The sequence below is a fragment of the Mytilus trossulus genome, chromosome 5, assembly GCF_036588685.1.
Source record: "Mytilus trossulus isolate FHL-02 chromosome 5, PNRI_Mtr1.1.1.hap1, whole genome shotgun sequence".
Classification (NCBI taxonomy): domain Eukaryota; kingdom Metazoa; phylum Mollusca; class Bivalvia; order Mytilida; family Mytilidae; genus Mytilus; species Mytilus trossulus.
Window position 1 is genome coordinate 33,027,369 of NC_086377.1, and position 15,297 is coordinate 33,042,665.

At 30.6% G+C, this 15,297-nt stretch overlaps 1 protein-coding gene across 1 annotated transcript; it reads left to right on the forward strand.

Annotated features, from left to right (window-relative positions):
• Positions 1–9,267: 9,267 nt before the first annotated feature.
• Positions 9,268–10,613, forward strand: LOC134719588 (uncharacterized). Its single transcript, XM_063582581.1, has 2 exons — positions 9,268–9,391; positions 9,707–10,613. Exons 1-2 carry the CDS (start codon positions 9,363–9,365, stop codon positions 10,095–10,097), a joined length of 420 nt encoding a protein of 139 aa, XP_063438651.1. The 5' UTR covers positions 9,268–9,362; the 3' UTR covers positions 10,098–10,613.
• Positions 10,614–15,297: the final 4,684 nt, after the last annotated feature.

The window sequence follows — 15,297 nt, forward strand, 5'->3', positions numbered from 1 at the left end:
ATAGAACACCTAGATAGTATACAATGATAAATACACCTGATGCCTTTTTTAGTAATTGATTAAATTTGGCCAATTTCACCCGACTTCGAGAACAAGAGACTGTACAATAAAGATGTAAAGCTTTTGGCGCTATTAATTGTTTGTAAACAAATGAGTTGTACTCAGAATTTTATTGTGATAAAATAGGGACTTATCATTTGTTTGAGGTTCATCACGTCGGGAATTTCAAGAATGATCAATTAAAAATCTTCCCTCTTCGTACCCTTCAAATGTAACAATATCTTGGAAATATTTCAGCATCATAACGAGTCATCACACATATCTAAGAGTATGGTATGTCGAGCATGATATGAACCGCGCAATTTGACCCTGTTGCATTTTATTTCTGTGTTGTATCCATTACAGATAATTCCTTTGTGTGTTTCAAACACTTTGAAATATAAAAAAAGACACATACACTGGTCCTATTATGAAATACACCATAAACTCATTTTTACATGGCATTTTATAACATAAGATCTATGGTTTGTATATCGATCATCAGGAATGTTCTCTTTAACATTATATTGGCTGTATAGGAAGGACGTCCGGTCAAGTGTCACTCTTTGGTTCATTATCCGAATGCTTATGAAACTTAGTGATAATTGAATGTGAAAATACTCTGTTTATAAATTTATCTCAAGGATTAATCCTTTGATTTAAATATGCAAAACATGCATTTTTTTGTAAATATTAGCATCGGAAGACATTCTTTATTGAATTGCAGGCTAATAATGAATATATATGAGTTGTTTTGAATCTTGTACACAACTTTATTGTTAATAACCTGTAAAAGCATAGACAAATTTTATGATGCAGTTTGTAATTCGCATTGTAGCAAATATTGAAAAACTAATGTAACTTGACCATAGTGTGAAACATTTTTTAGGAATTTCATCGTTTCGTTTATAAGTTAAAGATGTATCATTTTGTTTTTATTCTTGTAATCATATATTTTGTTTCCTATATAATCCTGGTGTGCTTGGTTAGTTTTTTCCCGATACAACAACCTATTCAATGCATAATCCAGATCTGAATACAAGAGGCAAAAACCTGCTGCAAATTTCATTTGTACTTAGCCGTGTTGTTTTTGTTTAGTTAACTGTCTTTGTTAAAGTAAAATCACAAACATACTGAGCTTCGAAGACATTCCAAATTGAAAGACCCTAATCAAATTTTAAAATCAAAAACTCAAACATAATTATAACTGTTGGGACTGATGAGGGCAAGGGTGAACATTTCAGTATATGTTACCTACCACTTGATTGATCAAGTAATTTTTGAAGACCATGCTTCCCATCAAAATAAATATGTCCTCACACAAGGGCAGTAAATGATTCATTCAACTATTTCTGTTAACCCTGAAAAAAATTTGAATACTTCAGTATCTGTATTTTTGGAGTATTAGCAGTGATATAGCCTATCATTTCCTTCAATGTTTCATATTCCCTAACCTTTAAAATTGGTAGTTAAGAATAACAAAGAGTATCATTATTATATTGACAATGACGTGTTCAAGTGTCATGTTGTATAGCAGTTACAAATGTTACATTAAGGAAAAAAATCAATTTGACTGAACCAACAAAATGAGTGATATGCATCAACCAACGACCAAATTCACGGTGTGTCATTATCAAATGATAATGCAAGTTGGCTTAAAATACAATAATATTTGCCATCGTCAACAATTAGAAGAAAACGGGTATTTAAAGTGCTATGTATGAAAGATGGAATATTGTAAATAATTCCGTGAATTTTTTTTAGTATAATACTCCTTAATCCTATTGCAGTATATGTAGGTCATATGTTTTTAAACAGTTGTTCGTAGTTATATACGTTGCCGTTATCAAGTGTAAAACCCAAAGCGTAAGTTTCGTAAACCGCTTCATTACTATTTAACGATGACATTAATCATCATTACAATGTTCAAAATTCATAAGATGAATCGATAGGTTTCTATTGGTATACGACTTATATTCAAAGATTTCAGAACTGCTTACATTAATTTTCATAATCAAATTATTCTATGAATTTGGATATAACACATTCTTATGAAATTTAAATAAACTCTTACTCTAAAAAATGTACTTATCTGATGTTCAGTAGTTGTCGACTGTTGGTGTGGTTCATAAGTGTTTCTCGTTTCTCGTTTTTTTATATAGATTATATATTGTTTGTTTTGTTTTAATGGTTTCATACAAGAAATTTTTCGAGGCCCATCTTGTTGATCGGTGTGAGCCAAGGGTCCGTGTTGAATACTGTTCTTTGACCTATACTGGTTTACTTTTATAAATTGTGACTGTGATTGAGAGTTGTCCCATTGTCACTCAGCTTTGTTGAAAGCAAGCACGGCGACATAAGTTCTATTTGGTGATTCTCGTTCAGGGGTACAACATTTTTTTAAACTATAAAAATGAAAATATAACGTGAAACTGTATCGGATGCCCTTAAACTAAAATCTTAAATTATTGTTTGCAGTTTAGTGTTATGTTATCATGTTGACATTGTTAATATTAAATATGGCATGCACTTGTTAAATTTAGCGAATTGCTTGTAAAGGATATGAAATGTATATTCAAACTTTGTTATAAATCAAAAACGACAAAAATAGACTGCAAAATCCAGTATATACTCATGTCTCAAATCCTGGTTTAAAATGCTTATATGATTATAAAAACACTAAAAAAACATGTGAAACAATAAGGATTCCAGAAACTTGTTATTTTGATATTTTCATTCGTTACAAGTACACCATAATTGTTCATTTCCGATACATTATGTCTTTAAATGAAAACACACATATCTATTTGTTAAATTTCCCGTTTGTCCTCCTGATCGCAAAATGTTTATAATATGTATTTTTCATCTGACAATTCTGAGGATAATTATCGCTGTAGAAGGTTATTTAACCCAAGGTATGTATCTTTTGTTTTGTTTAGTTTTATCTAATCTATAATTAGTCCAGTTTAGTATATTTGCAGTTATAAGGAAACGCTTTTTTTAAAAACAATTATGAATTATAAATGACATTAGCTTGAGCATGTTGAGAATTCCAATTACACGGAACCTTATTACTTATTCGTATTTTTATGTGTGTTAATATACATGTTTTTTTTTTCATGTTATTTTTATTTCAGGTGTTCAACTTCATATTAACCTCGAATGTCACTTACATCTTTTTACATTAGCTTTCGTTAAACTTATTGAATTTTGCTAATAGTGTTAATGAACATCTCCCCGTTTCCTTTAAAAGTGTTCAGATTTAAATAATCGTTTTAGACAAAATTCATTTAGTAATATTTTACTAGTTTTGAGTATCTCTTAAATTAAAATTTGGTCTCAGTACTCTTTTAGTTAATATTCGAAAATTGCAATTTAAGATATTGTTCTTAGCCAACATTATGCGTTTAATAACAGACAAATAAACATAGTTTTGTTACGATGAAATTGTACTGCTGTCTCTGGTTGTGTTAACACTACAACTTTTGTGAAAAAAACAATGCGCCAAAATAACTGTTCAAGATCAAGGATGTATTACATCCATTAGAGGTCCGATTACATTATATGAGAACATGAGCTTACGAAATAAGTCTGTCTCCATAACAATATAGTCTTCAACACGCGCGAGCGCACGAGTAAAACAATACAACTAAAAGAATATAAAACTACAATCTCATATTATATTTTAATAAAATCAATAATAATCAAGAATTAGATTCAATTTTGATTTTGATTAAAACGCATATTAAGTATTAATAAATACATTAAATATGCAATTCAAATTCTTTTATTTTTGATTTTTTCAGAATGTAGTTCGGTAATTTCTGGCATTACAGCCATAGTAACTTGTCATACAAATACTGTAATTGATACGCACTTTATATCATATACTAAACATCCTTGTCCAGTTCTTTTGCCTGGTGAAAGAAAACTAATGAATCTCACAAACTATTGCAAAAATCCGTTCAGATGTCATTTTTTAACTCAACAAATCCCTGGAAAGATGGCAAGCATATATTACAACTGTAAAGGTAAGTTAATACATGAAACGGGTAATTAGTAAAATAAACTTATATACAGGTGGTTGTATAAATTGGCTTTTTTATAATGGCCGTAAAATTTGGACAACGTTTTAAAGACATAAAGGTATGATCAAGTCACTTAAGGTCTGCTGGTGGACGTTTCGTCCCCGAGGGTATCACCATCCTAGTAGTCAACACTTCGGTGTTGACATGAATATCAATAATGTGGTCATTTTTATAAATTTCCTGTTAACAAAACGTTGATTTTTTCGAAAACTAATGATGTTCTTATCCCAGTCATATATTACCTTAGCCGTATTTGGCACAACATTTTGGAATTTTGGATCCTCGATGCTCTACAACTTTGTACTTATTTGGCTTTAAAAATATTTTGATATGAGCGTCACTGATGAGTCTTATGTAGACGAAACGCGCGTCTGGTGTACTAAATTATAATCCTGGTACATTTGATAACTATCTGCTTGTATGTAATGATTAAAACAAAATAGTTAACATAGCATTTAAAATCCTAAATTATTATGAATTGTGTTTTAATAAATACTGCTATCTTGAGATCATTAACGGTTACAAAGTTGCCGCAGCAGATGCATATTGTCTTTTACATCAATTATTGCATTTTCAGTGATGGTCAGAAATCAATTTGAAATACATTCTTTGGAATGCTTTTAAAACAAAAACAAACATATTGAATTATTTGAAGTATTAAATATCACAAGGAATGCAGTTTTAACCAGAATGGAAGTACATGAAATTGGCTTGATTTACATGAAAACTGAGAAAATTTGCTCATGACTATATATAACAATAATATAAAATAATGTCAGAATGTCAAAATCATATATGTGTTGGTTTTTTTCGGTTGTTTTCTCATACCTACATCTTTTTTTTGTTTTTGTACTGTATGGAACCCAACATGTGAAAACTAGCAATGATTTTCATCGTTATTGGTTAGGTCACGTTTACAAATGGTCCTAGTGATCTGTGATTGACCGCTTGTGTTGTCGTTATTATTATTTAACAATAACTTTCTCCATGTTTTACTTTGAAAATGTACAAATACTACAAATATGATCTGCAATTACCTAGAATCTACCAAAAATATTCACAACGCAGAAAAGAACATTGTTGTCATAGCTAAAAAATACCATTAAGATGGATCAATGCAATATATTGACTACTTAAAAAAAAATATATGAGAATAAGCAAGTGGTTGTATGTTGGCCAAAAACAACTTTCCTCCAGATTTAATATGAAATCGGATAAATGTAATTATGAGCGATTCTACGGCCTTCAATCTAGATAACAAGCAATGCCGTATATTCAGCTATTAAGGCCACGACATACTGAATGTGAAACAATGGAATCGTTATAGTGAATAATTAAATTCCCTCTGATCTTTTATATAAAACACTGTGCTAAATACATTCCATACTGCCAGTCCATTAGACTTAAGGCAATCTGTTCATCCAATGCTTCTATGACAAAGACATTATAAGAAATTTGCGGCTATTGATCAATATGTATTCATAGATTATTCAAATGTTCGAATAACCTCAGCCAAAACGAAATTTTACACTAAATATGAACAGAAAAAGATCATAATAGAGAACCCCAAAATGGTAGCTAATGTTTCCCATTTTTTGTTACTTCAACAAACTTAACATGTGAAACACTTACAAAACATTACAAAACAACTGTTAGTTATAAGAAAAGCCAGGTTTGTAAAGTTTATCTTGGTATTTGAAAGAGGAAACAAATAACAGATTCAAAACCCTCAAATGTGTTAGATTTCTTGCAAATTAATATATTATAAATTTTTACATGAAATTTGAATTTTGAAAAATTACAATTCAGATGAAGATGGAATTACGATATATCATGATAGGTTAAAATGTTTATTAGTGTTTATTTAATCAAATCCAAGAAATGTCTTGATCCTTGTATTGTCAGCTTATTTATTTTAAACAGGACGAATGTATTCTTTACTTGCCTTTTAGTCAAATATAACTTGCCATCTATTTATTTCAGTTGACAATACCATGACAAGTAATGCCACAACAACGCAAATGCATAGTAAGTGAATTTATGTAGTTCATATGAATCAATTGATCTATTCAGAATTTGAATTATACTCAACCCTTAAATGGTAATTTCTAGAAAAATTCCTTAAATTGAGTACAACTTTTGTGCAAGAAAGAAGATTACAAGTTTTAAAAATGGTTTTACTTTAATGCCGATGGACAATGTTATACATGTTGAACATACAGTGTATTTGGACATCCTTTTTATGTTTTGGAAATCATTTATATTCGAGTTTACTTATAGGTTGATATCAAATCATATGTAATTGAAACATTTAACTAATAATTAAACTTCCATCCATAGAACTCCAGTCATGCCTTGGTTTTGAATACTTTTTTTCCGTTTTCATGCTTTATTTGCTTATTTGTTCGGGTTTTTTTCGTATGTTTTTTGTTATTTTTTGGAATAAGAATGTGTTAAAAATTGCCTTTTCAATGAAATAATGCATGACATATATTCATTGTAGTTAGCAGTACCATACTTGGTCGTGACACAACAAAATTAGTTCGAGGTAAGTAAATGTTTTGTTCTAGTTTGTCCTACAAGATCGAGAAAAGATTTGTTTCTATTTCGGCAAAAATGTGTGTAACTTCATTGATGTCTATCTAAAACAAATTAAGTCAAAATCCTAAGATAATTCATTTCTGATTTTTTAGAAATGTAGTACTCATATTCCTGTTGCTTATTTTTTCAATTTTATTGTTTGTTTGCTTTTTGTGGCTTTGAAAGCGTTTTTTTTTCAAAAGAAATACGGGTTGTATTTTCAGTGTAATATAACGTGAAGCATTCTAATTTCAGGTGGCAATATCACGAGAAGTGATGATTCAACAACACAATTGCAAGTTAAGTTAATTTTATTCTTTTATTATTATTCATCTTTATAATTTGCGTTTGTTATAATTGCACTGAAGTGTTTCTGTTTTTTGTTGTTTTCCTCCTATAGTTGATGTTTTTTATAGTTTCAGTTTATCAAGCGGATTTGTTTTCTGTCAATCAATGTTTGACTTTCAACAGCGATATACTACATGTAGTATTGCTTTTATTAATATACAATTTAGAAGATGGTATGATAAACGATCAGATAATTATCTGCAAGTGATCAAATGATACACAAATTAACCACTACTGGACACAATACGATTTGTTTCATATGGTAGCTTAATTCTACTTTGAGACTTACAAAAATCCTGCCCTTGCTTTTAAATTATTAAGCTCTGCCATTTAAATATACAACCATTCTTTTTAAATTTTATTTCAATTAATTTTCTTTTTCAAATTCGATCATTTTACTTGCATTATTGTACGTACTATGCATTTCCAAACCAAAAAGAAAACGAAAACTTATGTAGAACATTATTTATATATGCATAACACTGTATCTCTTCATCTGCATTCATTTCAATTTCATATCGATTGAAACAGTATCAGATCATTGTGGTAGGCCCTCTAAGCTCCGCCTTTCAATAAACAAATTCCCTCTTTAGTTTACTTATAATTCACTTTGCTTTTTAAAATTCGATCATGTTGCAGTCACAATTATACGCACTTTGAATACTTACATTAGTTGTATTTGAATTATAATACGTTATTCTGATTGGCTAACTGCACATCACGTGTTATTCCTTAAGCAATTGCATTACTCGATTAAACTTATCACGCATGATGACAAAAGGTCCTACAAAAAGTGCACAGGTGAATTAAAAAAAAAAGTTGATTTATTCGTGTTTTCATGATCCTAGCTAAAAATGTAATTATAAGTATTGAATGCTTAATTTTGTAACTTCATAGGGTTGTAAAAGCGTTGACCGTGCGCATAATTTTTAAAATGAAGCGCTTCTGTGCTCCATACAAAATGAACTTCGGTCAACGCTTTTATGCCCCAGTGAAATTACAAAAAGAAGCATTCAATTCTTAACTAAACATATATACAACTCACTGAGAAGCTTATGACTTATCTGCAAACATTTCGATTTCATATCGATGGAGTAATATCAAACCATTCTGGTAGGCCCTTTATGTCGACCTTTTAAAAATACAAATCCCCTTTTTTGTATAATTATAAGTGCACTACGCTTTTCAAAAATCTATAAGTAATATTCATCTCCAAATTTAAAACTTGTTGTAAAATACAATATTTTAATTTGTATCCACCTGATGAGTTAAGCGGGTTCCACTGACATGATTTACCTTGCCATATTCTGTATATATGTGCCTGTCTCAAATTAAGAGCATGTAATTTATGTAAATGGTTGTCGTTTGTTGATGTGTTACCAATTTGTTTTTCGTTCAATTTATGTACAGAAATTAGACCGTTAGTTTTCTCGTTTGAATTGTTCTACATTTGTCATATCATGCCTTTTATAGCTGACTATGCGGTATGAGCTTTGCTAATTATAGAATGGCTTACGTAGACTTATATTTTTTAAATTTCTGTGTCATTCGGTTTCTTTTGAAGAGTTGTCTAATTGGCAATTACACCACATCTTCTTTTTTATATGAACATAAAAAGTTCAATTCATTACTAATACATTTCTACAGCTAAACGAGAATCTATGATTTCTTTACATTCATTTTCATTTCATTTCGATGGAAACAATATCAAGTTTCCTGGAATTGGGTTATTATTTATTGTAATGGACCACATAACATAAACAAACGACGGTCAAAATATATTGACAAACGTAGACAAATCGTTAATAGGAAAATTTTCAATTTGTTGACAAACAAATATTGTTTTCTTACATGTCATAACGTAGCTAATTCAGTGACAGTTTGTATTAGGTAACATAAGAATTAATCAGGAACGCATAGAAATGCGTTTTAGATTCATGCGTCAATTTCTTAGAAACATCAACACATTATTATTTGCTCTCATTATACATACAAATTATAACAGTCTATGTTAAGTAGAAAAAGAATTGCTATTTAATATAGAATACGTTTCGTATCTTGTAATGATTTTCATTCTTACCTGTGTAAACAGTCTTTTTTAAATCCAATTTTAAGCGCTTGAAACGTTGTCCACTTTCTGAGAGATACCACGGATTCAAGTGTATATTAACTTATATGCAGACTATCACACATAATAAATCACATATTTTTTTAATTAATAAGGGTGTACATGATTGGCGATATTGTTTTACAGGCGTTCCGGTATATGTTTTAATTGTTGGAGGAACAATTGGAGTTTTGCTTATAATGAGCATTATTGTTGGAGTTCTATTAAGGTATGACTCGTATCGGAACTGTGAGTAATGTAAAAACTGAGTATATCTAACATCTTACAATAAATAAATAGGTGATACATTAACAATGCAAAGAAGGAGATAAAAAAAACAATCAACCAGATATGCATACCTTATATGGAAATGGAGTATGTCATACAAATTAAAATTTCCAATATGAATCATGAAAAAGAAGTCATGTGCATTTGTGGTGCTTTTTTAAATAGATACCCTTAGTCTTCCGATTGACTTTTATGTAAGGTAACAAATGTATGCATACAACTGAATTGAAACAATGATGTTCTTTTATTTCTACAGAAAGCGATATAAAACAATAAGTTTACAGCAACCGAGTAAGGAAAACAATACAACAAACAGGACTCCAAGAACTGATACAACTCAGGGAACACAAGAACCAGAAATAAACCAACGAGCTAATTTGATGAATTCATCTGACGCCAATCACGTGTCACCATCCCATGCAGTTAATTTGGAAATCTCAACAGATGTGTCCAATACGTATTCACATCTTCGAAATGCTGTGGATGACTCGGACGTCATGTATGACCATACAATACGCAATAACGTTCATGATACCACCGATGGCGACTACGGAATTGCACACAGAAGAATCACAGAAGATGACTACGATGTGTCTGGGAACTATCGTCATTCCCTCAGCAAAGAGGCAGACCCTGTTTACAACTAAATTGAAAAACGTTCAATTATTATTGTAGTAACCGAATGATTTATGTTGATGGAAAACGTACTATACAGCTTGCCTGTATTAATCAAATTATTAGATAATTTGATATTTTTAAGGATGCCTTAGACTTACACTACAACAAAAGTTAAATAGACGAATTATTTACATTTATGAGACTCATTTTAAAACAGATATGTATCCTACTGTGTATTGTTTCTTTATTTACATCTGTTATTATTAATGCTAATGAACAATTTTTGTGTTTTCGAGGAAAACGTCTCACATATGTATGGAAGGTTCATATTGGTATGAACTGTTAAACTCATCAACTGTTTTGGGATACCTGGTATGCTTTTAGTATGTAGTACAATAGTTCTATTGTATCCCAAGATTTCATCAAGCAATCGAATATATTGACATAATATGTTGTTCGATGTACCATGAAATTGCTTTAACTAATTATATATTGGTTAACACGTCTATGCTAAACGTTTTCAAAACTTCAATCAATCAGATAGGACAATAATCGTCTGAAATGTAAATAGAAATTTAATAAAGTGTATGCAATGCTATTGGACAAACTTCTATTTTTTGTTTATATCGACTGAGCTCAAAAATAAAAATGAAAACAAATTAATAAATGTTTATAACAAGTTTCATTTCTAGAGACTATAAAAAAACGGTTGATAACAATTGAGCATTATAACCAAACGTTGACATTATTTATCACCAACTGTTATATTTTATTGTTTTTGGGTAAGTCATCTTAGCAATATAGAATAGCAATCGAGTTGATACGAACCATGAAAATCTGTTCATCGCTATTTTATCTTTGAATGCCTTTTGAAATTCACTGACAATGACACGTGTTCATTTGTTTCTAGCGACAATTATTCGTTAACTTTACTGTGCTTAGAAAAGAAATTATCAGTCAGTAAACCAAATAAAATTTCGTAACTAAGCGATAAAAGATAGTACAGTAATTTTTTAGGATATGATGTTTTCAGGTTAGTCAATCCGACAAGCATTCCTTTTTTATTACAAAATATAAATATAAACTCTAATATGACCCTTATGCAAACATACGTGTGATATCAACATATCAAGATATAGACAGAGTACGATGAGAATGATAACAGATATAAACCAGTGAATCTCAACAACAACATTTGGTACATTTCCCGAGTACGTACAAACAAACATGTAGCGTTATTTTAATCAAACCTGATCGGAAACATTCAAAGTCGATTATCTGATTATTTTGTATATAAGAACTGAAACGTACCTGGAAGTAAACTAACATCTAATTTTTCCAAAGTAATTTTTGCTAAAGGAAGTTAAAATCTTACTTTCTAAATGACCTCTATAATTATAATTATGCACAATGGAATGTGATAAAATCAAATGGCAAAATAAAAATTCAAAAAAACATATCAAACGAATGTATTCCAAATGTCACATTCCTTTTATCGATACGCATATACGAGCCTGTGTGTATGATATTTGTTTCTTAGAAGCTGTCGGAAGTGAAGTAGTATAGCCTGGTTGGAATGGATCTTTTACATGTTTTACTGTCTTTCCATACGAAAATGCCAAGTCGGGAATATGACAGTTGTTGTTCATTCGTTCGTTGCATTTGAGTTTTCATTAGATCGACTTAAATCTGGTCGCCAGTATTCTCTATCAATTAAAAACACGATTTCAACATGTGACACTTGATAAATAGCTTTAAAAAAGTTCTAAATAATGATTTAGATTTACAAAACAATTGATTTTATTGATGATCATGAACTTTCAAAGCTGAAAATATGGTACTTTGTTTATCATTTTTGAAACCTTACGATGGGTAATAACGCAAAACAATATTTCTATATTATTCTTAGCCTATCGATCATAGTCACTGTGTTGTTTGGGATATTTGGTTTGTTTTCTTGGTTGATACATCTCATGTGAAAATTGATTCTCACCTGCATAACTGAAGATCCACATTAACCATCATGACAATCTTTTCTTTAATTTCTATACTGTCTTAGACTTTTGCCTGTATTCTTTTTGTTATCATTTTAACAAGATACATAACCTGAAAAATTTACAATAAAACAGTTACACTACATGACATTCCTTCTCGTCATTATCCCATGTAACAAAAACGGCGATAAATAACACATTGTAAGTACAAAAGCTAATTATGATATAGATTAAATGAAATGAACGGTGTATAATTCCTAGAAATACTGGTGTGAGCCATTTAGTCTAGAATCAAACTTATAATGTAAACAGTATTTATATAATTATCAAAGAGACATTTTACACAAAATAATAGCAAGTGACATTGAATTTTAAACTATAGGTCATCGTACGGCCTTCAACAATGAGCTGAACCAAAACAGCATAGTGAGCTAATGTAAAACTATTCAAATGAGAAAACTGACATCCTGGTTTATTTGTGAAAGCAAAGAACGAAAAACAGATCTGTTGTAATGCAACAGACAATGTAACCAGACGTTCGAGGTTAGTTATACATTTGTACTTCTAAAATACTTCAAGTACAGAACTAGAGTACTCGCAGTTGCTGACAGCTAGCTTATGGCTTATACAAACTCATTGTATACCTTTAATAAATATTTAAAGTAACGTGAGGTAACGACACTGAAAGTTAATAATGGTTCATCTGAATCCAAAAGTCACAACAAAACACCGACAAAGTTGCTTTATAGTTACACCCAAAGATCGTGCCGAAGGAAGATAAAGTAAAATTGGGTTGAAAATAGGAAAACTATTTTAGTTACATTTGTCGTCAATGTCTGTGTAGAGTTTTCCGTCTTAAACACACATATCTAGGAAATACATTAATAACTGTATATTTCTATCTTATCTTAAGTTCTTTTTTGTAAACTTCGGCAGTTAATTTTTCAAACCTCATGTTAAGTTAAACATATACAAGATAATGGTTAGCATTGTTGAATAACTCAATTATTAGTTATATAACAAAGCAAATAAAACGGTTCTGTACTGCGATAACGTATGAACTGTGATGCACCACAGTACAAGTACACGTCTGCAAGTAAAGTGGTGTAATTAGAACCCATAGGAACATATAAAAACTGTCGATAATTTTAATTTCAAAACGTTCAACAATGTTATCCAGGAGAAAATCAACAGCGTCTATCATCTCCATTAAGTATATCTAGCATAGTTAACCTTCTCATAATAAAAGATTGTAAATGTGTTAATGCATTTATTAGTAAAAAAAATAAAATCGATTGACAAACAAAACAGGTCTCAATGTTGTCTACAGGTCGCAAATTTCGATATAAACCCTTGTTACTTGTAATGGAATTTTCCACTATTATGCAGAATGAATCAGAATCCATTCAAACCCTCCTAAAAGACAAACAGAAAAAGCACCTTGCGAATTTATTTCAATTCACTTTCAGAAATATATGATGTCCTAACACTGAATAACCTATATTTCAGCAAATACTTGCATCTCATATATCCCATCAAACTTGAAATTAAGGATATTATTGATTACAGAAGAACTGCTTCATACCATAATCTTTTCCAAAATATTGACACAGATGGACGACTTTACACGGGACGATTTCAATTTTCCGATTATCAATTTCACATTTCTCAGCAGTAACATACCCTCTGCACCTTTCGTAAGGTGTTCACATATCTCACTTGATACGTTATTCTCGTGCATGTTCACATTATACGGTGTTCATATACAGGAGTGTGCTCCTAACGCGGAAACTGCTCCAACAAAGTTATGAGGAGGACAAATTTAAAAAAAACACTACGTAAATTTTACGGACACCATCACGAATTGGTTAATCCATACGATGTATCTTTATCCAAAATAACCATGGACATTTTTACCACGTGTTAGATTGTGGTTTGTCATTACGTCGCCTGATCTTTTTATTACCGAACGTGTCCTTTTACCGAAAGTGACTGTTTTGCTGAGTATGAGTTCGTATTGCTTTAAGACGTGGCACGGTACTGATCCATCCCAAATTATTTTTTGGTGTGTTTGTTGTTGTCATCGGATTTTTTTAAATGTTTTAACGTTTGTAGTTGTAAATCGATTTATTTTTCTGTTGAGTTATTGGGTTGTATTGGGGATAACTACTCATCCAGTTCATTTGGTAGATTTAATTTTGAATCAACGAAATGTACACTATATATTTGGTTTACAGTTTGATCAGAAGAAAAAAACACAAATTTAGATAATACGACTAATTATCTAATTACTACTTCAATTAAATATTAAATAGTATTATAATTGACACTGTTATTAATATAAGATAGATGAGTCATACAAATCTAAACTTGAATTTCATCCAAATTCTCTTAATTTTCAGAACACGTTTTATAAATTTATATGTGACGTCACTTTGGACGTTGCATTGACTATGGCTAACAGGGCTGTGATTTTGTAATGTATTCGCTTTTTATTCTATAACTAGTCACGACTTCAGTTTAATCATGTATATCTATTATATAGTCATTTTATAAAATTTACTGTTTGCAAAACTATGTATTATTCTTGATAATAATGATTTTTTTGTCCCAGGCGGATAACCCTGGCCTCACAACTATTTTTGGAACCTATGGTCATCGGCGATCTTCAACCTGGTAGTTGTTATGGCTTTTTAAGTTTTTTCATCTAAGCATAGTTTTTATGTGGACGTAGCACGCGTCTGGTGTATACACATATTTATTTATTTTTTACTTTTGGACGGCTATTATTCGTTTGTTTCTCTGTCCTGTATTTTCTCCCATTCATCTGTTTAGGTATTGTAACCTTGTCGTGTAAGGTTGTCTTTTTAATGTTATAATCAACATTGCCATTAAACCGGGAGGTTTGGCATGCCACAAAACCAGGTTCAAGCCTCCATTTTTTTTTTACAAAATGCCCTGTACAAAGTCAGGAAAATGGCTATTGTTACATTATAAATCGTTTCTGTGTGTTTAACGTTTCGGTGTTGGGTCTCTGTTGTGTCGTAGCTCTTTTATATTTGATACGATTCCCTCAGTTTTAGTTTGTAACCCGGATCTTTTTTTCTCTATCGATTGATGATTTTCAACAGCGGTATACTACTGTTGCCTTTATTTATATTTGACCTCATATAAATGGAAATCATTGCCTGGAATGTTTTATTATGAATATATATATAATATATTATTATATGAA

What these genes read in the sequence shown, in the direction of transcription:
- LOC134719588 (XM_063582581.1), top strand. Translation starts at nt 9,363, where the DNA reads ATGAGCATTATTGTTGGAGTTCTATTAAG. An exon ending in ATTGTTGGAGTTCTATTAAG is followed by an intron (nt 9,392 to 9,706) that starts GTATGACTCGTA and finishes TTATTTCTACAG; the next exon opens with AAAGCGATATAAAACAATAA.